This window comes from Phaethon aethereus, assembly GCF_964289735.1.
Source record: "Phaethon aethereus genome assembly, chromosome: 16".
In the NCBI taxonomy this organism is placed as follows: domain Eukaryota; kingdom Metazoa; phylum Chordata; class Aves; order Phaethontiformes; family Phaethontidae; genus Phaethon; species Phaethon aethereus.
Genome location: NC_138592.1, coordinates 11,274,673 through 11,299,137, shown reverse-complemented (window position 1 = coordinate 11,299,137; position 24,465 = coordinate 11,274,673). Strand labels below are relative to the sequence as shown.

General features: G+C 48.5%; 1 protein-coding gene across 1 annotated transcript; it reads left to right on the top strand.

Moving 5' to 3' along the window:
- Window positions 1-5,180: 5,180 nt before the first annotated feature.
- SDC4 (syndecan 4) lies at window positions 5,181-22,691 on the top strand (the record flags this gene model as incomplete). Its single annotated transcript, XM_082007422.1, has 5 exons — window positions 5,181-5,261; window positions 19,642-19,783; window positions 20,683-20,735; window positions 20,976-21,159; window positions 22,392-22,691. The coding sequence occupies 5 exons, from the start codon at window positions 5,181-5,183 to the stop codon at window positions 22,541-22,543; spliced, it is 612 nt and encodes a 203-aa protein (XP_081863548.1). The 3' UTR covers window positions 22,544-22,691.
- Between the last annotated feature and the right edge of the window lie 1,774 nt (window positions 22,692-24,465).

The window sequence follows — 24,465 nt, the reverse complement described above, 5'->3', positions numbered from 1 at the left end:
TTCAATAGTTTGGCTGAGCAGCCCTTGCTAAAAAGCCACAGATATCAAACATAGAATAAATGATTGTGCCAGGATATTTTCTTTCATCCCTAGTCCAATTCCCCTAGGCACTGGGATTGTCGGTAGCTGCTGACCAGATGTACTCACTTTAGCTTTAGGCCATAGGGCACCAAGATGTTGCTATGAGGCCTGGTGTGCCCTGGCAGCACCTTTCTGTTACAGGTCTGGTCATCTGTAGGGCTTGGTTTCTTTTGGGACATTTCTTCTGGTACGTGGTGGTTTCTTCTTTTTGTGCCTCATGAAATGGCCAGGTGCCAAAGTCCCACATGCTCAGCTTTATCCCCTCTGTCATCTGCTCTTGACTGCTGAAGCTCATTTAGTGGCCACAGTAAGCTGTCCTGCTTGCTTAGCTTTGGATGGGAGAATCGTCACTAACTGAGTACTAAAGTCCCCAAGGCTGCATGGGACAACGGAGCATTTTGAAGATAAATTGTCCACTGGAAAACGGAGAGGAGACACCCCCGGGCTGCTCCAGTGGACGGGGGAGTTGCAACAGAGCTCTCGTTACCTGGAAAAGAGAGCAGGAGGACAAAAGGGGGAATCCAGCTTTTATGGGAGGTGGTAGACTCACATCAGTCATGGGTGTGGAATATTTCTGCCTATGGGGACTCAGATTATGATCTCTGACATTCTCTCATGACGTTTTTTCCATGTGCCCATATGGGAAGTTCCCTATGCAGCTTTGCTGCATGCTTTTCCTTCCTCATTCTGACTTGGGCCTTTGGAGAATTTATCTCTGCAGAAGCTTACCAGCCATAGCCAGTGCAGAAATGAACACGGGAAAACCCCGGCCCTGTCAGGGCTGTCTGCTGCCAACACATTGCTAAGCATAAATTGCAAGACTCAACACTTCCTCTGTTAACTCTTGGTAGAAATTGGTTTCCTTTCCTGAAATCTGCTGTTCTTGGCTCACCGAGACATGCAAGCCACTGCTTAGATATTGATTTTCACTTCTCTTTTTCCTTTTCAAGCTTTTTAGGACTGACTCTTTTGCCAGCAAAAATTTGGTTGTTTAGTTATAGGTGACTAAGACTCCAAGCTAGTGTAAGGCAGGACTGTTGGTATAATTGCTGGGTGTCTTTCCACAGCCAAAGTGAACAGCAACAATATTTCTGATTTATCCAATAGTCCTTGGAATCACAAGATACGAGCTGGTGTTTTGGGAGGTGCTGATTTGAATTCCTTCCAAATTCGAGACTCTTCCCTGCTTGGTTGCTGCCCTATTATTGAAGGCATCGGCACAGCAAGCAGTCACAGCAGATGCATGAATTGAGGCTCCCTCCTGCCTTGTGCGGGCAGTGCACCAGTGTGGACACAGTGAAGCGCTGTGGCACAAAGACATTTGTGCTGCGAGTCAGCTGCAGCCCAGTTCATGAATTCATTTCTTGGCTGACTTCGTGATGGCATATTGCGTGGTCACGTCTGTCTGTTGAGTTCAGCTCTCCCTCCTCTCCAGGCTGCTCTGGCTAAGAGGGCTGTGTCCTTCTCCTGGAAGAGAGGTTACTCTCCCCACAGGTAGCCTCGCCCTACACCCGTGCTCTGTGGGAAGTGGACCTGGGGAGCAGACATTTTTGGGGAAATAAGTGGCATTCTCAATTCTCCTTCCTCTCTAGTTCAAACGAAAGTTGGAGGCGGCTGTGGAGAAAAGATGTGTAAACGGTAACAGGATGTTGAAACACAGAGATTATGCTTTCTAGGGTACCATAGTATGGGTCGCCTGGCTTCAGGTTAGAATATCCTTCTCTAACCAGCTGACTGTTTTGTGCGTGACACCTGCGTGTCATGAACAGCAGCAGGTGGAAGAAGAAGTGGCGATGTGCCCAGGACTCAGCAGATGCCCTGAGAATGTACCCAGATCACATGCAACTATCATGGTCACTTCTTTATCAGGAGTGTGGAATAAGAATGCCCTATTTAGCCAGGGATTCTTTCCATAAGAAATGGCTGTATAGGATGGTACTGTTTTTCCTCCTCAGGAAGCATTGCCTAAAACAGGAAGCTATGTATTTAGATGATCCATAATTTACCAGCTGGTGTACAAGGGGCAGTGCTATCTGAACTGACCTTTGCTGGAGTTCATTTCCCTCTTGCCCAGCAGGCAGGATTTGTGCTAAGGTGACTTTTGCTAAAGGGACAGTAAGGCTAAGATTATACATTTCCAGAATAACTCGGCGTCAAGTAGCTCAAAATGTGGGTGAGAGTTTTCAGTCACTCCTCTTTCTCTACTCACGCAGAGTGCAGGTGTGGTTTTTCCAAATTGCTCAGTGTACTGAACAGACTTTGGGAGTTGAGATTTTTTTAAACCTCTACTTAAGATTTCTTCATGCTTGAGAATCCTGCTCTAAGCTCGTTTTAAAAGCTGGCCTGTAGGAACTGTGCTGAACTTGGCTGAAGAATCTCTTTTTCCTGGCCAGTGCAGTAGCATCTATGATCTAGAATTGTCTAAAGGACTCTGCCTGTGGCCTTCTCAAGATTATCTAGGCATTTCTTGATGTGTCATGTAAAAATGTGATTCCCCTACCCTCCAAATGCATTGTATTTGGACACTCCATTCCACTTCCAGCATGTTTGTTGTGTATTGGGAACTGGCAAGTGTTTATTTTTATTTTCAACACAAGAGTTAGGTAACTGTTCACTTTGAACACTGAGTTAGGAACAATGGTGGCCACCCTATGTTATTTCTCTGCCAACTGTAATTTTTAAATGGAGAAGGGAACTGACACACCTTGAATGTGAGAATTCATCACCCAGAACAAATGTGTAGCTCAATGTGTGTTTTATTTTTCCTCTACTTCTCTCGCTTGTAGTGAGGTTTCAGGAAAGTACCTTTCAGTTGTGCATTTTTCCTCTCTGGGCCCATTTGTCCCGTCGCTCTCGATGAGTGTCATATACAAAATTTTTCTGTATTATTCCAGAGAGTGGATAATGTCAACATTTTGAGAGGGGACATTCAAAGGACAAAATGAAGCAGGCTATTTTATGTCATGGATTTACAGAACCATATTATGACTTTTCCGGCTCCATTTCCTTCTCTTGAGATAAAGTCACAGAATGTGTGTGTGTGTGTCTGGGAGATGGATCTACTTTGAAAATGTCATTGGTACAGTTATGTAAATTTGTTCTTGAGGTTGGAAAATACATTATGGTCGAGTTTAATTTTCTCTTCTGTTTCCAGAAGCCCAAGATTTCTATCAGTTTGCTTGAAGGACTGTGTGTGCAGGTGTGACTTTGATGACAATATGCGTGGTCCCTGGGTCGGGTAGGCAGACCGGCCTCTCTCTGTTCTGTCAAGGCAGAACTGCCCTAGGAGGGAAAATGGTGTCCTGTGACTTTTTGGTGGACGGGGTGTGTTGTTGAGGGGTATGACAACCCAGAGGAGTACGGTGTATTTGTACAGTGCTTGTTTCAAGAGGAAGTTAACAGGTGAGTTAGCAGCGCTTGTAGCCACAATGCAGACAGCTGGTTTTGAAAGCGTCTTTGTGGTGGCTACTTTACCTGGAAGGAGGTGTAGAGGTGTCATGGCCACACGTACACAAATACAGGTGCCATTTATAGGGTTAGGGAGGAGTGGAGTGCTTCTGGCCACCTTGTGCTGCTGAGGCTGTCTCCTAGCTGGCAGATGTCGTCATGGTATGGACCAGTCTTTGCACGTTTGACTCAGCTTATGTGCTCTTGTTCCTCTCCACCTGCTGCTGCCCACCACTGCTGGGTGTCTAGAGCGGGACACTCACTGGAGCTGGGATCCCTGGCCGCACCAGCCGTGGCTTTCATCAGCTTCTCTGTGTGACGAAATGAGGGTGATAAAGAAGGGTTGTAACCCAGCACACAGTGCAGATCCCTCCCCCACGTCCTTGGTGGCCTTGGATGCTGAGGTGAATTAGAGGGTTAGCAATACATCGCTGTCCCGAGCACAGAGGGTCACGTGTTACGCGAAGCTCCACGACAGCCTCCTCTAGGCTGGTTCCTACCCTTCCGTGGATGTATGCTGTCTTCAGATTTTTTTTTTTTAATTCCGAGCAGCACTCCTTGTCACTTCGTATGAAGCCAACTGGCTCCACAACCAGTTCAGCACGGTGCTGCCAGGAGATTCTCCTGCTGGCAGTCATGAGTGCAGGCATGGTCCTAACAAACCTTGAGAACATCTCTTGACCTCAGCTCGCACCCTCTGTACCTATTTCTTCCCAAAGGGACAGACAGTTGGGAAGGCTGCTTCACCTTAGAGATCTTCTTGGTTTGAGGTTTAGCACGTTAAGATGGGGCAGGGGGAAGGCTACGCGGTCTCTCGGGATATGTAGTGCTGGAATGCGCCGAGAACCAGATCTAGTAGAGATTGCATCTGTACCTGGCAGATGGGATCATGGCACACATGCTTGGTAGTCTGTGCCTTGCTTCCCTGTCAAGAAAATACTTTATTCTCTACAAACTAGAGCCCAAGTGCAAACTGATGTGACTGCAGTATGAACAAGGGACCGAAGCAGAGGGCATAACTGTACAGTAGTTCGGGTGCACCTTGGGTAGTTAAGGGACTGAAATGGATGCTTTCAAGCAAATTTTCATGATCAGACAAAGTTATTAATGAGAGAAGAAAAACCGAAATAGTTAAACTGTGCTGTTGGGTTTTTTCCCCTTCTTTATCTGCGTAGGTTTTTTGCACTTGCCATTTACTGAGAAAACAGACGCCACGGTTTCGTTTTCCATCTCCAAAAGGGCCTGTGATGTCACACCCCATCTGGTCACCGCAGCGCTCACACGCTGCGGCTCGCAGAGTCCTTCTCCGTTTTCTGTGAATGTGAGACTGTCACTTGCGGAATGCCGCGGAAGTGGACAGCGGGTACTGCGTGCCTGCTTCCCTTCCCCTTCGCCAGACAGCCTGGCAGCGCCCGCAGGTCCCTGTGCCGGCCGCCTTCCTCCTCCTCCTCCTCTTCCGCCGCCGGTGCCGGTGCCGGAGCGGGCAGTCCGCCACCCCGGGGCGTCCCGCGGGGGGGCGGGGCGGGGGCAGCGGCGCTCCGCCCCCGCGGGGCCGCGCCGTCCCTATAAGCGCTGCGGCGGCCGCGGGGCCCGGTCAGAGCTGGTTCCGCCGTTCGCGGGTGCGCGCGAGGTCCGCCTCACCCAGTACGGCCATGCCTCTACCCCATGCCCCGCCGGTGCTCCGCGCCGCCCTGCTGATCGGCCTCCTCCTGCAGGCCGCCACCGCCGAGTCGGTGAGTCCCGCCGGACCGGGGGGAGAGGAGAGGAGGGGAGGGGAGGGGTGGGGTCGGGTCTCCCCTGCCTGCGCGCCCCGGGCAGGGACGGGCGCTCCTGGCGCCGGGGGCGGCTGTCCCCGCTGCCCCGCGCCGCGCCCTGGGTCACCGCAGGGCTCCCGGCCGGGGTGCGCTTCTCGCCCGAGAACTAAAGCTGCCACCGCCTGGGCCGGGGTCCCCAAGCGCTTTGCTGCCCGCTCAGGGCTTGGCCCCCCGCCCCCTTCCCCCCCCAGCCTTTCGTCCTTCTGCGGGGGAGCAAAATGGGCTGATACCAACAGGGCAGCTCCCGTGCCCTCCTCCCGTTCGTCTGCCTCCTCCTCGGTTTGCCTGCTGCTCTCTCTGATGCTAGAGCAGCGTTGTCCTGGCCGGCCGTGCCCCGTGTAGACCTGTCGCCGACTGCCTCTGCGGTTGTGCCAGCCCTCAGCATATCCCTTTCTCCCCCCCTACACTCTGGTGAGCCTTGTCTTGCCCTTCTGTAATCAGGCCCGGTGGAATTAGAGCAGTACAGAGTACAAGGGTATGTGGTAGAAGTGGAACTACTGCTCCCCATTACAGCTTTGATCTCCAACTGCTGGTCACAGACTTAAGTCCTTTAATCCTTGTTTTGTTGTGAATGTGTGATGGGTTAGATACATGCAATGCATTACAGCACCTGGGTAGGCTTTCCAGTCTTACTTGAGTTTGGTTGTGCCAGTACCTGATGTCTTTCTGTGTATACCAAACCTTCCTCACTTGCACATGGGAGTGAAAAGTGAGGCATTACCGCGGAGGGTTTAAGAGCCTCTTAAATACATAGTGAGGTGAAACAGTTTGGATGGTTCAAGCTGAGCACATGTGGGATCTTCATGGTGAAGCAGAGATTTTGGGATTCTGCCTTCCCTGCTGTTTGTTTATGGGGGTTTTTTGTGTGTGTGTGTCCATCTTGCTGATAGTGCAGTCAGGGAAGATTCCTCTGCTAGTCTGAAAGAGCTGCGGAGATTAAGGTAACTGCAGGAGATCAGAGGTTCTCAAAACTAGGTTTAATCATCCCCATTGCTTTGTTCTGGACTGAAGGCTGGGTGGGCAGATCAGAACTGATAAGGCTCTGCTGCTCCGTTGCTCTCTAATAGGAACACGGGGTTGGGGGTTACTAGTTGTAGAGTAGAAAACTCCCACAGAGAGCATCTGTAGTAATTGTCACCTAGTCTTTGCTAAGACCAACCAGCCCAAATCCACTTTACTCTAATCTAGTGTCTTTATCTCTGCTGTTAAGCACGTGAATTGCTGGATTGAGAACTGGCCCAAACTAGTAGGGCAAAACCTTTGGGGCAGACAGCATCTGGAAGTTGCATTGACCATGTTTGGTATGAAATGCAACTTGGTGTCCCTGGGGAATTGAGTGGTCTGCAAGCATCGGATTTCTGCAAAGACAACAAATTTTGCACAGATGTATTCTGTAAATCCTTATATAGAACTTGTATGAAGTATTTGTCCCTATCTTTTAAGCTACCTAAGATGGAGTGTATGCTTGAGAAGTAACACTGGCCTACTATAAAGCCTTATCCAAAAAAATTGTTTGGGTTACAGGCTGTTGGGGAGGAGACAAGGATGACACACTGTTTGGGAGAGTTCTGCTGGTGCTCCTCCCATGTTGTGTGGTTTTTTTTTTTTAATAGCACTGCCAAAACGTGCGGAGCGGCACAGCATGTGGCTCTTAGTTCTTCTGTGCAGGCAGGGTGAAGACAGGTAGCTGTTTCTTAACAAGGCAGGGATTGTATTTCTTGTGCTTATGTAAGAGCATGGCTTTTGAGAGTGATTCGGTGCTTGAATATTTCCCCAAGCCTGTACAAACAAAAATGTCTTGGCTCCTTTCCTCTTGCGTGGCTTTCTGGTGCAGATGGGATTTCTCCATGTGAAGCAATCTTGGATGTGTAAGAGGGTGGGGAATATTACTGAAGTGCCGGAGTGTGACGTTGGTGCTTGGGTTGTGGGTGGGTTGTGTTAGAACAGCCCAGCAGCTTTGTGTGAGAATATAAATGAGCTCCTGTGGGGTGGGTGTGGGGTTGGAGCTGAAGCCTGATGTCTTCTCATGGTCCCCAGACCTCAGGGTCCCCAGCCCTCTCTGGTCGAGTGCTTTAGAAAGCAAAGGCTGTGCAGGCAGGGTGCTCTCCTCTGCTTGTGCTGTATGAGATGGGGCTCCTGCAGAAGATGCTTTAGGGGCCTGCAGTGGGGGTGGGCAGAAAGCCACTAGTGCAGCCAAGACATGGGATCAGTGGAGTTGATGAAGGACTTGAGGTCTGCCGTGCTTGGGCAGAGAAGCATCCTTGAGCTCTTCTTGTGCTCTTAGCATCTAAAAGTGCCCCTAGCAGCACAGGAGGGAAACAGGGGGGGTTATTTATTTATTCTCTATTATTATTTTAGTTATTTATTCCCCTGCAGCTGAGGTGTCTGCCTGCTGCAGGCTTGGGCTGCTCCTATGTTTGAGCTGCAAGAGGGCTCCGAGTGCCCCGAGCTCAGCAGGGCCATAGCAGTGCTAATGGGATGCAAGCTTGTGGCAGCAGTCCTACTTGTTCTGCCTTGAACTGAGCAGAAAAAGCCTCCATGCAGCACCACATCGCTTTTGTGTGTTCCCAGCAGTGTAGACAAGCAGAAATACAACCCAGAAGCTGCTGGCAGAGGATTTCTCAAGGAGAGGGGGGGAGGCTTCGTGCCATTTGTGGGCTGCTTGCTGGTTTAAAGCGATCATGCTTGGAGGCCTCCTGATTGGCAAAGCTGGTGTCTTGTTGATGATAGCTGTGTTTGGAAAGTAGTGCAGCATTATTAATGTTAAAACCGGTTTGGCTTGTCCTGCTGCCATTGATCCCCGAGGCCTGTTCTTTCTGCTCTTTGCCCAGTTTCTCATCTGTCCCTCCCAATCAAGTCAAGACACTGCTATCTGCATGTCTAACTTTTATTTTACCTTCTGACTTGGCAAACTCACGGGGCAGAGCAAATCCTTACTTTGCTTCAGCCTTCCTAAAACACAGAGCAGCAGAATTACAGTGTCTACAGCAATGTCCCTTAGTCCTGAAGGGAAGGAGCCTATGACTTCTGGTAGCTGAACTAGAGCTGGCTGTTGGGATGAAACGCCTGTAATGTGTAGAAAGAAATAGCCTCTCTAGCACCTCATGCCTTGTCAAACTCCATGCACAGCTCATGGAGTGGGAGTTCAGGGGTGCACGGTCCCACTGCAGCCCAGCACCTTGTCCATACCAGATGGGGAGATACCCACACAGGTGGGAGCAGTCACCCATGCGGTGCTTGGGGCAGAGTCAGGGAAATGGTGCTGCTGCCCAGTTCTCATCTGTCCTAAGTGCCTGCCAGCTCCCATGCTGGAGCGCACTTTATTGTGGTTCAGAGTTTTCCGAACAGCTTACGCAAGAGGCAAATCGGGGCCTTTTCAGACTTGGTACTTTTCAGACTCATGACACCAGAGACTCACTCGCTCTAGGAAGTTAAGGCTGTTTGTCAATGTGATTGCTCTCTTTCCTGCCCCTGTTGTTGTTTCCCAAGGCCTTGGAATTTCAAGGTCCTGCAAAGGCCTGTATCCAGTCCAACAATAGCGAAAATGCTTTTTCCTCTTTGTCTTCCCCTCTCCCTTCCCCTCCAAGCCTCTGTTAATGGCTTTACTATTGCATTGCGTTGTTTGGGGTGGGGAGGCCATTTGCTGCTCTCAAATGCCTGAGGTGGAGCTTAATGTGACCTTGCCATGGTTTTCCTGGGGTGGCTTACTGTGTTCTTGATACACTTGGGTCCCACTTCCACCACGAAGCTGGAAGTTGCTAATTTGACTTTCAGAGCGACGATGGAGAGGAGGGACTCTGGCTGGCTGCTCGGCATGCAAACTTCAGCACAACTCCTACAGCTACTTTTTCCTCCCCTCTGACTCCTGGTGCTGGTAAATGTTCTGTTGAAAATGTGCTGGCTGCTCAAATCCACTAGGCTATAAGTTAACACTATGCTGTGTTGTGTTTTGTGTGTGTTGAGTTGTTCTCCCTCAAATAGACGGATTGATGGACTCTGTCTTTAAAACCAACTTTATTTTTTTAAATTCAGTGGTAATAACTATACCAATAAGGGAGGCATGATAACTGTGGTTATATGGTCTGCAATGTAAATGACTTAAGTTGATTTGTAAGATTATTGGATTAAGTTATTGTGGCTCGCTGATCCCAGCTATCACTTTGGCTAGACAAAATGGAGTGTCCATCTTTCAAAACACTTCCTTGCTTTAGTTAACATTTATCCTCTTCAGCCTACTCTTAGATCCTTGCAGTGGCATTCTCCCCCTCCACTCAGTACAGCTTGTTCCTCTATGCCCTGTAACAACAGCAAGGTTGTGCTGCTTTTGCAGCCTCGAAGTAGAAGCTAATGTAGCTGAAGCACTGCAAAACCAGTGGGGACAAACCCAGCACACGCCTGACCTCCGGGCTTCTGTTGCAGAGCATGTGTGGCTGTTTGTTAGAGACTTGGTGGAATGCAAATACTTTAGATTAAGGATTCAGATGATTTGCACTAGAATGAGACTCTCGTGATGAGACTGGGCTTGGTGGCCCTGAATAGACAGGGCAGCCTAGTTAAACTCTTTAACTTGTAATAAGCTACTGCTATAAAGGATCCTACGTTAATGAGCTGTTAGGACTGCACTTCTAGGTTAGTTCAGACTTTTTTTTTTTCTTTGTCTTTAAGTGTGTGCCTGAATGGTTGTCCAGTACATGCTGTTGCCTCTGACCGTCAGCCCTGACTCGCAGCAGTCATGCTCTGACTCGGGGTTTCTGGCACTTGCCTGGCCTCCAGCTCCCGGAGACTCTGCTGTCACCCTCTGAGTAACGGCCCTGGCCCCTTACCCAAAGCAATGACTCAGACTTCCGAGGCGCTGCAGCAAGGGGGTGGATCTCTTCTTTATGAGGTTAGAAAAGGGGGTGACACCCAAAAGCTTGCAGATGCTCTGTGCTGCCCTCGGCACCGAGCGCCTTCACTGTTGCCTCTTGTCTAATCTGCCTCGGGTTGTGGCTATGGTGGCCAAAAAAGCTATTGGGCTCTGACATATGACTGCTGCCAGTAGCTGAGGTGGTGTTGGCAAAGGTGGATCAGAAAATGGCCTTGTCTTGAGCAGCCACTAATTTGTTCTGGTTGCTGCATTTCCAGACAGATACAGTTGGAAACGAGAGTTTCATGGGGGAGAGGGGAAAAGCAGCAGTATTATCTGAAATGACTGAAAGTATTCAAAGCAGGCTAAAGGAGCGGAAAGTCTCAAAAGAGGGGGTTAAATACTTAATCCTGAATCTGGAGAAAATGTCAGCGTAGGAGGGGAAAACACGCAAGATGTAGCTACGTCCCTTTCAATTGCTGAAGGCTGGGAGACTTCAAGAATACGCTTCTTGTAAAAGTTTTATTTTTGCTGGAAATACGCAGTCTTGTCAGTCCTATTCTTAAATCTTTTGAGGCTGAAACTCTGCTTATAAAATGCCAAGAGGCTGCTGTTAGACAAATTATTTGGATAACTTAAAAATCAAAGCAGTTAATTAAAATCTCAGAGAGACACTCCTTGGGGTGGGAAGGAGACTGGGAGACCTGTAGCACTGTTACCCAAGCAGCTAGAGTCATGTCAAGCAAAAACAAGGTTTCTCTTGCTTAAATTGTGTTCTGTAAGGGAAAGCAAAGCCTGCCATGGGAAGGATTTCTCTGTTCTGATGTTGCTCTGCCTTAGCTGCTGAAGGGGAAAAGGTGTCGCTACCACAGTTCAACTAAAACTGCTGCTGCCTGTGTGAATGCAAAGTGATGTGGCCTTCCCTCATTTAGGGGGAGGCTAACCTGTGACCTGCCCTTTAGCTGCCATTACAGTCAAACTATAGCAATAAAAAGAAATGTTAATGTGCATTAATGACTGTGAAAGTGCCTGCCTTGGACTTGCACCGAAATGGCCTGCATGGAACAGCAGCCAGAAATCTGGGAGCGTGGTTGCAAGCAATGTGCCTGGCATGATGGGGTGCTGCTGTGCTGGCCTGGAGAAGAGTGGGAGTCATGGGTGGAGGGACAGATCCTGGCCAGTGAGGTGCTAGGAGGGTGGCAGAAGCTTCTTTTATGGGCTAGTGCCTTGCTTTAAAAACAGAGAAACTTTTACTTTTCCCCCAAATGGAAATATAGTCCTTACTGATGTCAGGAGCTTTTGTTTGGAAGACTCTGTTCCCCAGCGAGGTAAATATTTATCACAAATCCACAGTGTGCAGTGGAGCAGACTCTGGAGCCAGGATCTTGCAGGAGACTGTTTATGTGCGGGCTGTTCTTGGTGCTAATGCCAAATTTCCTGAGGCTGAGTATGAGGAGCTGGTCCTGCGCGTTGGTTACTAAACGACTTGCTAGTCCAGCCGAGTGCATGCTTTGCAAGGCCAAGGAAGGAGTGACCAAAACAATAGCTGGGTCCCTCTGCTCCTGGCTGTGACAGTACAGGTGCAGAGATGTGGTCAGGGAGGGCTGGAAAACCGCAGCCAAGTGCTCACCCCCTGCTCCAAGGGGGGAGGAAGCCTGGCTGGGAGTACAGAGCTCTCCAAGAGCGGAAAATGCTCCCGGGAATGACAGGTTTCCCAAAGTACAGCTGCATTATTCCCAGTAGCACACACAGTATCTTCTGCTTTCTGGGCCCAAGACAAGGCAACCTCTGCACAAGTCAGGAACAGCTCTATTAAAAAACAAAACAAAAAAACCCTCATGCACTGAAAACCCAGCCTCTGCTGCTGTAGCTAACTAGGAAAATCCCTGCTGTTGAAATGTTTGTTTGTATAAACGTTTACATGGGTATAGCCTGATAGTGGAGTGGTACAGCTATGCTGTCTTGAGTGGTTTCATGCTGATAACTTCCTCTGCTACAATTTTTTGCTGGTAGCTTTGCCAACAGAAAAAAACTTTAAATAGTATAACTGTGCTGTCAGACCTTAACTGCCTGGGCTAAGCCTAAATCTTTGGGCTACTACTTTGCCAACAGAAAAAAACTTTAAATAGTATAACTGTGCTGTCAGACCTTAACTGCCTGGGCTAAGCCTAAATCTTTGGGCTACTACTTTGCCAACAGAAAAAAACTTTAAATAGTATAACTGTGCTGTCAGACCTTAACTGCCTGGGCTAAGCCTAAATCTTTGGGCTACTACTTCTGATTAGATTAAAATGGATTGTGGGAGGGGAAGCGTTTGTAGGGCACAGCATTGGGAATCTTGACTGTACAAACAAGCTGAGATTAGCTGTGTGGTGAGCCAGCTAGGAAAGGTACTCTTTGAAGTTGGGTGTCTGCCTGGCTTAATTTTGCCAGGGAGCATAAAGATCCTGGAAATGCGTGTCACGTGTTTCTTGCCAAGTGGAAATTCTGTTTGTGTGCATGTCCAGAGAAATATTGGTGTGTAGCTGTGTTCTAGGAAAGGGCAGTGAGGGCAGGCCTCTCCCTGGTGTGAGGGGGAAATATGATATAGAAAATATCCCAAGCCTGATGTATCAGCATGAGAAATCATCTTTGATGGAAAAGCTGCTTTGCTGTGGCCTTTATATCCTTTTTATTTCCACAGACAAGGGTGCAATAGGAGCCTCCTGGTACAGAGTAGGACAACTCTGAGTTGGAAAAAATGAATTGTTTTTTTGACCTTGAATAGATTTCTCAAACTTCTGAACTGAGCCCTGGGCAGTGAAGTGTATGAAATACCTATGATCAGGTTTGTAAATACTATAAAAATATATAATCTTTTTATGAAGTAGGTGTGTATCACTGCCCATGACCGGGAGAACCTTTCAGGGGTGCGAAACATCTCTGGCGCGGTTGTTTTCCTCCTGAGTCACATGAGAGCTCCTGCTTTCCTCTTCTGCAGTTTTCCTCTGAACCTTATCTTTATTTGCTTCAGGGCAAGTGATTGACACACAGCCATCTGCAACTGCCTGCTGAGCTTTATCTCCTCTAGCTGGAGGCGGGAAGCAGTCATCTCCTTCCCGCTTGGGCTCTGTAGGTCTCTGGAGCTGGGCATCGAGTATTTAGAGCAGCTATTTTGCCACCGTTGCAGTAAACAGATCCCAGCATGTGCCTGTTTGGCAAAGAACTCAATCTTTACGGCTTTGCTCTTGGCTGATAATCAGGCAAGAGCAGTTAAACAAGAATTCATTCCTTTGTAATCTCTCCGTCCCCCTCCTGCTTGCTTCTACGGCATGGCCTGAAAGGCACGCGTGTATGGCATGGTCTGAAGGGAGCAGGCTGTGTGTAAGCAAACGCACATGAGTTAAAAGGTAACTGAGGTTTGACTTCGTAAGTGCAGGGAAGCCTATTTTTCAGCAAGCAGAGCCTGTGAGGATTCATCGCGGCTGCAGGGGAGGCACCCGTGACAGCGGGTTGCTCTCCAGAGCCTGGGATTATGGTGTAATTGTCACGGGGATTATGCCTTTGCTGCCGCATGAGCCCCAGGAGAGCGGCTTGCGGCGACACAGCTTAAAGAATCACACGGGGGAGTGGGGTTGGGGGGGCGACCCAGGCTGAGGCTGTGTTAGTGCTGGATGTGTGTAACCGCGCCTGTCCCCACATAGCACGTGGGCTGCCGAGTGTGAGCACATAGGACTGGTTATATGGCTGCAGGGAGATGGGTACCTGGTTGGACAGGGACTGGAGATGCTTCTCTTAAGTCACCTTGAATGAATGATGCTTTTACCAGCTGAACAGTTCATCAGCCTGCATGTTGCTCTTGCTCTACCTTATTAAGCAAGATAAGACCCATGCTCCTTGCCTTGTATTACTGCGCACAGTTCAAAAAATAAACTTCTTTTTCCCCTCTTTGGTAAATGGCACAAAGAGATAGATAGCATGCAATAACTGGTCTGGGGTACTGGAGTTGTAGTCCTATCACCTGCTGCCAGCAAGCCCTGGTCTGCACTTCTGTCTCTGATTTCCCCCTTAGTCCTCAGAGGTGTTACGGATTTACATTCACAGCTCACTCTGGTGGGAGTGCACTTGTAGAGCAGCTGTTGGAGGGGAGATGGGCAAGGCTGGCTTTGGCCAAAGCCACTGTGCCTGTGGTTCTGCTCTAGGACTGCTTGAAAAGTGTTGAGCAAAGGCACAGTAGTATTTGTCTGGAAGCCTCGGGGTGAGACTGTCATGCAACTGAATACACACATGTGCCTGGATGGGAGCTGTTTAACTTCTGTCCCTTGGCTCAGAGGCTAGTGAGGGCAGTATGAGCTGCGAATTATGTGGGACAGACCGACCAGGAACAAGGGGTAAAATGGTACCTTCCAAGCATGGGCGCAAGGAATAAGTAGATTTTTCTACCTTTTTTTTTTTTTTACTGTGGCTGATGTGTTGAAGGAGTTAGGTGTGACCTAGATTGAAATATTGATATTTGCTTTGCTCTCAGGACAAAAGTGACTTTTGCACCTCCCGCCCCCGGAGCTGGAGTATGGAGGGAGGGGAAGGAACTACAGGGTGTTTTGATGGGAAATACAGTGCTTACTAGTCTGGCAGGAGCTACCTCTGCCAGAAGCTCATGTTGCTTCTAATAACTTTCTTTGAATGCTTATTAAGATGGGAAGATAGAGTTGTCTTTGCCTGTTACCTTGCTGCACACCTCCCTCCCTTGGAGGTCCACTTGATTTGGCTGTCTTGCCCCAGTTTGAGCTGCCCTGTTTCCAGCACTGCGTGGCTCCTGCTTTCCTGGTTTTGGGGAGCTGGTGTGCTTCAAGGGGCTGAGCTCAGCTTCTAACCCCTGCTCCTTTGCATGCTTTGCGTGAGCTTTAAAACCTTCCTGGTTTGTGTGCTGATGTAAGAACTCAGTGGAAGTGAACTGCATGGAAAACCCCTCTCTCGGGCTTGGTGGTTTACAGAGCTGTGCATCCTTGCACTGGAAAGGCCCCATTGGATTCAGTGTTCTTTGGTTCATAGTGCAGGATAGCACAAGAGGCCAGGGTGGTGGCTTTGCAAGAATGCTCTTAATAACCAGGCTTTGAGGCTGGGCCTTGCAGGCAGCTGCTTGTGTCATCCAGGAGCCCTTTCTTAAGTTGATCTAGATGTGCATTGTGGTGATGTAAGGTGACACCTGCCTGTGACAGCACAGATCCAGGAAAGATGTTTTGTGTAATACTGCTCACGAGGTGATCCCATGGAACTGTCCTGTACAGAGCCCCTGACAAAAGCCCCAGGAGCCACTTGTGTTTATCTGTCCCTGCAGGCTACAAAGAGTTAAGAGGTCCTGCACCTCTACCCCCTCTTCTGCCACCTCCCAGGCTGGCCCAGCTCCATGTGCTTTTGTCTAGGAAAGGCTGACTTTCACCTTGCTCCTGTTTACTCCTAAACTTGTGTACACAGTGCTGGGGAGGGAGATGCAGGAGCAAGCTCTGGGCCTCCATGCTAAAGTTACAAACTTGATAAAAAGGTCCCTGCACTTTGGGTGCCTGAGCCTCTGCAGGTCTGACTCCCTTTGTGGCTTGCTGGCTGTGACCCTTCAGAGAAGCTTTTGATCGCAGAAAAGGGCCAGCCGTAAAAGCTAGATCCAGGTCTGGAAAAGTTTCTCTCTGCTCCAAAACATAAGTTGTGTGTTTTTCTGTTTTGTGGGGGGGTGGTTTTTAGAGTTTGCAGAGGCTGTGGTGAAGATCTGTGGGCTGGGGCAGGCGAGCTGCTTGGGTTTGTTATTTCCCAGAACTAGCCAGTGGCTGGGGGAAGTCACACATGGGACAGAAACTTCACTTGCTGCCTCAGTGAATAGATGCTCTTGCTTTTGAGAAGAAGCTAGTGATATGCTGGGGCTGCAAGTGAAGGCTCCAGGAGCATGAAATGGAGTGGGGTGGGTTAGGGATGGAGCACAGCGAGGCTGCAAGGCCCTGCCTGGGGTGCCAAGGGTGTAATTTTTGTGCCTGAATTTAGCAAACAGTGTCTGGCTTCATCCAGTAGTACAGCCTGTCTCAGGCTCAAACATGAGACCTCTGTGCCTGGCTTTTCCAGGAATGACACTCATACTTCACGTGCCTGACATGCTGGTTGTCTGGCAGGGAATAAACTTACTTTTTGCCACCAGCAAGCAGGAAAAGCTTCTGCTCTCCAGCATGTTGGTTAATCCCCCTTGGTGCTTACTGGGGTAAAAGCTGCTTAAGATGAGGAAGAAATCCTGGAACTAGACTCCTGCAGAAAAGATTGATTTCTGTACAGACCTCTCCCAGATAGGAGCATATTAATAGTAGGGCTTGACTTCAGCTGCTGGGGCGAGGTGGGGCTGCCCAGCCGCCCAGTCCGACTCTCCCAGCAGGTCCCTGGCCCGTCTCCAGTGCTGGGATAACAGGTGGTGGAAAGCAGACTCCGAGGAGCGCCGGTGCCCTTCTCCAACTGGCAGTTGCAGAAGGTGTTAAGCTGAATGTGGCCGGAGATGACTTGGCAAGGGCCAACAGTTGTCCTGTGGCAGTCTCCTGGCTTTTTCCTGTTGGCTGCAGCCTGCCAGCTGAGAGGAAGCACAAGCATCTTCTGAGGTGTGAGGTGCCTCTTCATGTGGTAGTGGAGCTGTAGGGAGGACTGAGTCCTCTTGGAAAAGGATGCACTTTTTAAGCAGTTCTCCGGGGAGCTCTTTATGTGGCACTTTGGAAGCCTGAAGCCCTTGCTTTTAAGTCTGTGAAAGTACCTGTGTGCCCTCTGGCAGGTGTGTATGTGAGGAATGTGCCTGCTCCAGACCTGCCCTGGGAGCCCGGCACTCCAGTGTTAAGTCTTCCTGGGCTGCCCATGCCCCAGCTCCCAACAGGAGCCCGCTCCCTAAGAGAGGGTGTCTTGAAACCTGGAGGGTAAGTATGGAGATGCCCAGCAGCCCTCTAACTTCCCTGGCAGATGAATCTTTAAAATGAGGCTCGCTGCCCACAAGAGAAGTTTCCCCGTACAGTCTGAGAAGTTCTCGTGGCTTCCAGGAACTTCCCTGTCCTTGCTTAAGAGGATGATGAAAACTCAGTTCAGGGAACGCTCCCATATAATCTTATTTACGCTTCTGAGTCAGTAATTTCCTTGTTATGTCCTCTGGCTCGTAAACACTGTCTGTCCTGATTTAAATAGGGTTTTCTGATAGCCAAACCTGGTGCGTTCCACAGTATGTACTAATCACCGTGGCTGTCTGCCACCGCTTTGCTCACGGCTGGGCTGATCCGATAAGGCCAACCTGCTGTCCAGCCACTCAGTGGCCTAAATGCGGGTTTTCTTGAGCCGCCCTCATTAGGACATTAGCTGGCCGTGATTCATAACGAAGTACGTTGTGAGCTGTCACAGAGGTGCGGCTCAGCAGAGCGCTCTTGCCAACATTGATCTACCCTGGCATGGCAGCCGGCTTACACGGACCTGCAGCAAACGTGCTCCCCAGCCCTGGTGGCTCAGGCCGATGGGAATTGGGCTCTTCCTGCCCCTTGATGAAATGGCCAGAAGCTCTCATGGAAACAGCTACTGTGTGCTGGCAGCAGTTTCCATTGCAAGTCTGGCTTTGGCTGGGTTTCACATATCTTGAAATGAATTTGCCTTGGAGCGAGTGATCCATAACGTTAGGAATGCCTGGTTCCAGGCTGGGAGGGGATTTCTTCCCAGCTGGCCTTCCTGCCCAGCCCCCTTCCCATCACCTCGTGCCAGGCTCAGGCAGAGTGGAGACAGGGGGTCTAGGAGGAGAACTGGCCTCGGCAATTCATGCCCTCTAGGCTGTTCATTTGGTTATCTTCCAGCAGAGTTGCTGGGGAAACCGAAGATGCCTCAGTAAGCTAACGAAAAGCACATCTAGTAGCCACTGCTCCTTATGCAAAATGAGAAACATCTTGTCCTGACCACAAGGTCTTGTTTGTGGCAAAACCAGTATGCTAATGGGCAGGGAAATCTGGGCTGGAAGCAGGGCTGGGGCTGTGGGCAGAGGAAGCTGACACATGGCTTGTGGCTGATGGTTGGCCTTTGCCTGTGAGATCGGCAGCGATGTGCTGTGTCAGTCGGTGTCACTGCTGGGCTGTAGGATGGGCCACACCTGGCTGGGTGAGCAGGAAGGCTGATACCAGCTGCTCCAGGGTCTTGCTGCTGCCCTGATGAAGTGGGGCAAGTGCTGGGGCTCAGGTGGTGCCACTGCCAGTCTCTGCTCTTTGCCTGCTGTGAGGCTGTAGCTCATGGTAAACCTGTACATCAAGAAGAGCCCTTGGATGCTCAGGACTGTGGAGTGCATTAAAAATGCTCTCCTGGGCAGTTAAACCTTCAGGACTTGAGCCCAAGTTCTAGGAGACACCCAGGGAACATATTCCCAGTCTTTCTGTGGGGACAGCATGAAAAAATGCTGACATCTTGCCCCCTAGCTATGGGACCCATCCATCTGCATTGTGCTCCTTGCCGTAGGGGAAGGGGTTGAGTCCCCTACCACAGCGATGACTTCATGGCTGTAGAAGCATCTGGAGCTGCTGGAATCTGTGGGCTGGTGTTGAGCAACCTAAGAGCTCATACCTGCGGTACCCTCACTGGGGCTGGCCCCAGGGCTGTGGGGCGAGGAGAAATAGTTCTGGGGAAATTGCATAACATTGGTGAGGGCAGGAGGTTTGGGCTTGTGGCTCCTTGAAGGTCCAAGTGCGAATGAGCTCTGGTGTGGAAATTGCCATTGTGGGCAAACAGCTGATTCTCTGGGAGAGGCTTTGCTAATGTGTGTCTGCAGCTGCAGTCATTGGGCCATAGGATCGTGGACTTCATTTTACAGACTTGTTTGTTTATGTGCTTTTTTAAGAGGTGAGGCAGAGGAAGCTCTTCCTTCAGGCAAGTCATTATTGATAGCAAGTGCTCTTGAACGTCACGTTATATTGCACTGCAATTCAGCTGAAGTGACAGACCAGTTTTTAACCCTTGGGTGATAAAATAAGTTTGTTTGCAGTACAAGAAGCAACAAATTGTCTTGGCGTGAGGCTTTGGTGCTATGCAAAGAACTGACCTATAGGTGCCAGGCTTTTTCTCTGGGAATAGCAAGTCCTTCCAAATCCCCCCTCAGCACAAACTGAAGGTATTGCTTTTCCAAATGCTTTTGCTGCAAACTCCTGACCAAGATCCTGTTGTGTTATTTTCACCCTGTGGGTTCAAGGGAACCTACTGAATCTGTAGCCCTCAGGAAATTCCCCTCCCAGGCTGGCTGTCACTTCTGTTCTGAGAAATTAGAGGGGAATTCAGCTATTTCCAGGCTTATGAAGATAATGTGTTTGGTGGAGAGGAAGTTCAGCATTTAATGTTCTTCTCATGGAAGCGATGTGCTCAGCACAGGCTCTGAACTTCTGACCTTTAGTGAAATGCTTCTGAGCAGTTGCCTGATACTGAACACTTCTCCACCTCTGTTTTCAGGTGAGAGAAACCGAGACCATGGATGCCCAATGGCTTGACTATCCTGCCTCTGGAGACTTGCCAGATGATGAAGACATTGGTGAATTCAGGCCTCACTTAACTTCTGACGGGTTAGATATAGATGAGGCATCTGGGTCTGGAGGTAAGTGGGGAAGGGGGGAAATGGATCTCTGTCAGTGGATGCTGTGAAATTTCTTCCAGAGGGAACTAGAGTGTCAGGTGGAGATGAGAAAGCCATATGAATCATAGTCACTCACAGATGAGAACAGTGAAAGTGGTTGTGCCATGGTGTTGAATTGCTTGGGGAGGACAGATGGACTGTAGCCAAGCTTGTCTTACTGCAGGTGAAAAGGCATTGTACTGGCTGGATCTCTTCCCTGTTGAACTCCAAAGAACTTCTAAGAAACATAAAAAAACCCCAAAACTGTTGTTGAGGCAGTGTTAAAAGGCTTAAAGTTAATATCTCAGCTGAGGCCAAACAACATACAGGACTAACTGGTGTTCAAGTGAACTCTGTGACGTGCAAAGCTCCCTGCCCAAACCAGTTTCTGTAGCTCTGTGTCCCCTTTACGTGAACATTTGTTCTCCAAAAGGGAAAGAACAAGTGCTGAAATCTGTGCCTGACATGTTTGGGCAGATCTGGTAACTAGAGGGTTGGTGAACTATCCTTTAGGGATGGGTGGTGAGAGCATTGCCCTCCATTGGCATTAGCTTAGCAACCTATGGCAGACCTGCTTTGCAGGGCAGCTAGTGATAATCTGCAGCAGGGGCCAATGGATACAGCTGAAGACCCCTCCTGTGTGAGATGTGGTCGTTTTAAGGTTACACCTCATGGTCTTGTGCAATCGAAGCCATTGAATGGCAAAAGTTCTCTGCCTACCACAATTCCCTCTCAAGTACTAGTACAAGAGTCCTAGTTTGTCTGCAGTTGCTGGTATTGCAGGAAGTGTCTGCATTCTGGAAAAACGGTGTGTAATAAGAGGAAAACCTAGTGTCCTCTTCTATTTTTCTCTTAACTTTTTTTTTCTCCCCCCTCTGCAGACTACTCAGACTCTGAAGATGCCATATATCTGACCACCATAGATACTACTGTGGTAGGTATTGCCTCTGCATATTTTAAGCAACATCTAGCTACTCTGGTCTGTCTGTGAAGCTTTCTGAATACCCTTCCCCCTGCAAGACGTGGCATCAAGATGAATCTACCTGCATGAGCAGGAACAGTGTGCTTGTAATGCACTAAGCAAACTTTCTTTTCCCTGCACACCCTCCTACTTTCAATTGTAGGTAGGCTAGGTGCTGCTTACTGATGGGTGTGGTTTGTCTGTATTCTGTAGATATCTGACAACTATATCCCTGGAGATACTGAGAGAAAGATAGAAGGTGAGAAGAAAAACACAATGGTGGACAATGAAATCATTCCAGACAAAGCTGTACCTGTCGAAGAGAACCTGTCCAACAAGATCTCCATGGCAAGCACAGCCAACAGCAGCATCTTTGAAAGAACAGAAGTCCTTACAGGTAATATTCCACCTTGTCCTGATAAATCATTAATACTGTAAATCCAAAATGGCTTCTATTGTTCCCTGTTTTCCTGGGGAGCAGTTCCCTGCTGACAAGGGGAGTGAGATGCATTACCTCTGTGACTGCCTGTAGCAGGGTCACTTCTGCAATCTAGTCCTCAGCAGAAGAGCCTGCTGCATGCCTTGCTGGGGTAAACAGCTTAGTTTTGAGCCTGCCAGCTGACCGTTGGCTTAAGTGCCACACAAGCCATATGGCAGCTGTTCTGTACCCAGGTACCATCTCAACACAAGAGGTGTATCTAACCATAAATCAATGACATCATAGACTTTCATAGCAGATGCAGCCATCTTCCTTCTAACCTCAGCCCAAGTACTGCCTTTCCTGAGCCTTGCCAGGAACCAAACAACCCCTCTAAGGGATTTGAACACCTAGTCAACTGTTCTGAATCTAAGTACCTCTGTCTAGAGCAAAACCGAGCGACTGGCTTCCTCTCAGCATGTGGGACAGATCTGTCTTAAGGCATGCTTCATCATCAAGAACTTGGCCTGATGGTCTGAGTACACACCTCGGCACATCTTGCTGATCTGCAGCCATCCTCCTAGTTGGAGGAGTGACTGGAAGAGTGGATTCCAAAGCCACCTAACAAAGAAGCTGATTTAGTGCAATGAGTAGGTGTCACAGCAAAGGATAAACTTGGCTGAAGTCTTGCAGCCACCCTTGATGTGAGGAGAGAGAAAATCTTGGTGGGTTTTTGAGTGTTAGGGTGTTTTTTGAGGGGAGGTAGTAGTGGGATGTTGCTGTCTAACTGAAATAGAGTCCCCAGAGCGTGCTCATACAGGTAGTTAACAGAACATTCAAACCATTTTCCTGGAGTTGGTGCTGTTTGTGGGTTGTGGTGGGGCTTTTTTGGGTGGGTTTTTTGTTGTTGTTTTGTCTCCATGCAGGGAGGATGTCTTTTTGTAAAAAACCTCTTTCTTGCACTAAACTGGAAGATTAATACAAATTGGTTAATGTGGAACACATGATTATTCTATGGTTGGATGAAAAGCAATTTTTGGCCTTTTCCAATAACATCTGCTGTTGCTGAAACAGCCAGCAGGCAATGGACAGGCACTGACTCCAGAGGCGGTTCTAGGGGCTGGTACTCTTGAAGCAGATTTGGAGACGTAGCTGATGGTTTGGAGTTGTCCAGGAGTTTAGACTTATTCCATGCTCTCTTTCGCCCCCAGCTCTCATTGCAGGAGGGGCGGTGGGCCTCCTGTTTGCTGTCTTCCTGATCCTCCTCTTAGTCTATCGCATGAAGAAAAAGGATGAAGGCAGTTACGACCTTGGGAAGAAACCGATCTACAAGAAAGCCCCTACAAATGAATTCTATGCTTAAAGCTCAGCAGCACCTTGTGCCCATCAAGGGACAAACAGACTGTATGGAAACACTGTGCCCTCAGATGAGATGTGCTGAACAAATGCTCTTTTTGGATTGAATTTCAAAGTGACTTCAAGAAAAAAAAAAACTTCCTACGTGACCCTTCCCATCCCGCTCAGCTAACAAGGGCCCAATGAAATACAAAGAGTCTGAAAAAAAACCTCAGTGTATTTTTTTTTTTTTCGAAAGCTAGTGTAAAAAGAATAAAGATGCCAAATTTTCTGCTTGGTTTTATAGAGGTTGTATAAACAAAGACTGTATGGAAGCAAACACCATGTGTTTGCATCCAGTGTGCTGTGCTCAGATTGGCTGCTTCTATAGGAGATGGCTTTTTTTTATAAACCTTGCTAATAGAGGTCTTGCAGCAGGCTGGTGATGTGAAACATTTTTGTGGAGAACTATTTATGAACCTCTTACACTACAGATAATGTTGCCTTATCGGGGAGTAAAAGGCCCATAGGGGCTTGAAATCCCTGAATGCTATAAAGGGCCTATGGGAATGTCTTCCCCAGGAGACTTCTGTCTCTTCCTGTTGGCCCCAGGCAAGGGTCATCAGTCCATGAAATCAGGACAGCCAGATTTGTTTGGCTATGACGACACCCTTTCCTTGCCTTCAGTCTCTTACCTATTTTTAAAGATTGCTTGTAGGATTTTTTTATAACAAAATTTTAAAGAAAATAGACTAATGTTTATATAAAGTTTGTAGACATTTTTTTGAAATAATAAAGAAAAATCTACTTTTTTAATTTCCTCAGATCTATTTTTTCAATCCCTTTGTGTTTCCTTTGGCTGGGCATTTCTCTAGAGATGTTGTTTTTGTGATTCATGTTCTGAGCTGAAGCAGAGTTAGCTACAGTGTGTTACAGGTTTCTTCTAGTTCTATAGCAGCTACTGTAGAGGGTAAAGATATTTATGGTTTTCCCATAACTTTTCTAGGATTTGATTTTTTTAAAAATAGAATTATTTATAGTTTCTGAAATGGCTGCTCTTCTCATTTGGTAACTCTTATCCTTTTTATGTAAAACACTAATATAATGAGTCTCCATGAAAACTATTTAAGCTTTATTCTGTGAATTCTAATTATAAATTCAAGGCAATAACTTCTAGGATTAATTTGTATGCAAAATTGGATTCATAATATGATTGAAGTAGGGAAGAGATGAGAGTATTTCTAGCCTGTAATATATTATAATCAGTCCTATAGAGCTATATATTTTGTATATTTTACTGAGAAATACACAGTTAAGAGTGAAAAGGCTGGAGTTAATTCTTCAGCAGCCTTACTGTGCGTAAGAGGCTTGATCTCGTTTGTACTGCTGTTTGCCCAGTGTCTTGTCTAGAGTGCAAGTGGGCTTGTGCTCGGGAAGGCAGCTGGGAGCAGCCCGAGCCCTGGGGCTCGGTTGCTGTGTCCCGGCCGTGCCTGGAAGCAGGCTGCGGCCAGTGATGTCCCAGGCTTGGTCCTCCGAGTTGGAGCGGAGATCCCCATCTGGGGTTGCTGTTGGAAGCTCGCAGTATGATGAAAATAACTCTATGTTTTGGGGGCTGGCTGCGCTGCGGAGTCCCCTGTGGTACCGCGCGGAGTACCTGCCCCTTGCAGAAGGCTGGCTTTGGTAGCTAGAAGCCTGCCTTTGCCCCGTCTCCTGGCTGGGAGCACTGAGCTTTCACAGGCGGCTAGCTCTGAACCTCCTGTGGTGGGTCTTTCTTAATATATCATGTACAGAGCTCCTACCTCTACTGAGAGCAAGACCAATTCCCCCAGCGCGCCTAGAGCGAAGGGTGATGTGCGTGTCCGATGCCTGTTTCAGGAAGGTGTTACAGAACTGCTTTGTGCAAGTCGTGTCCTCCTGTAGCTCTTTGAATCTGATGTGGTTTAAGACAAA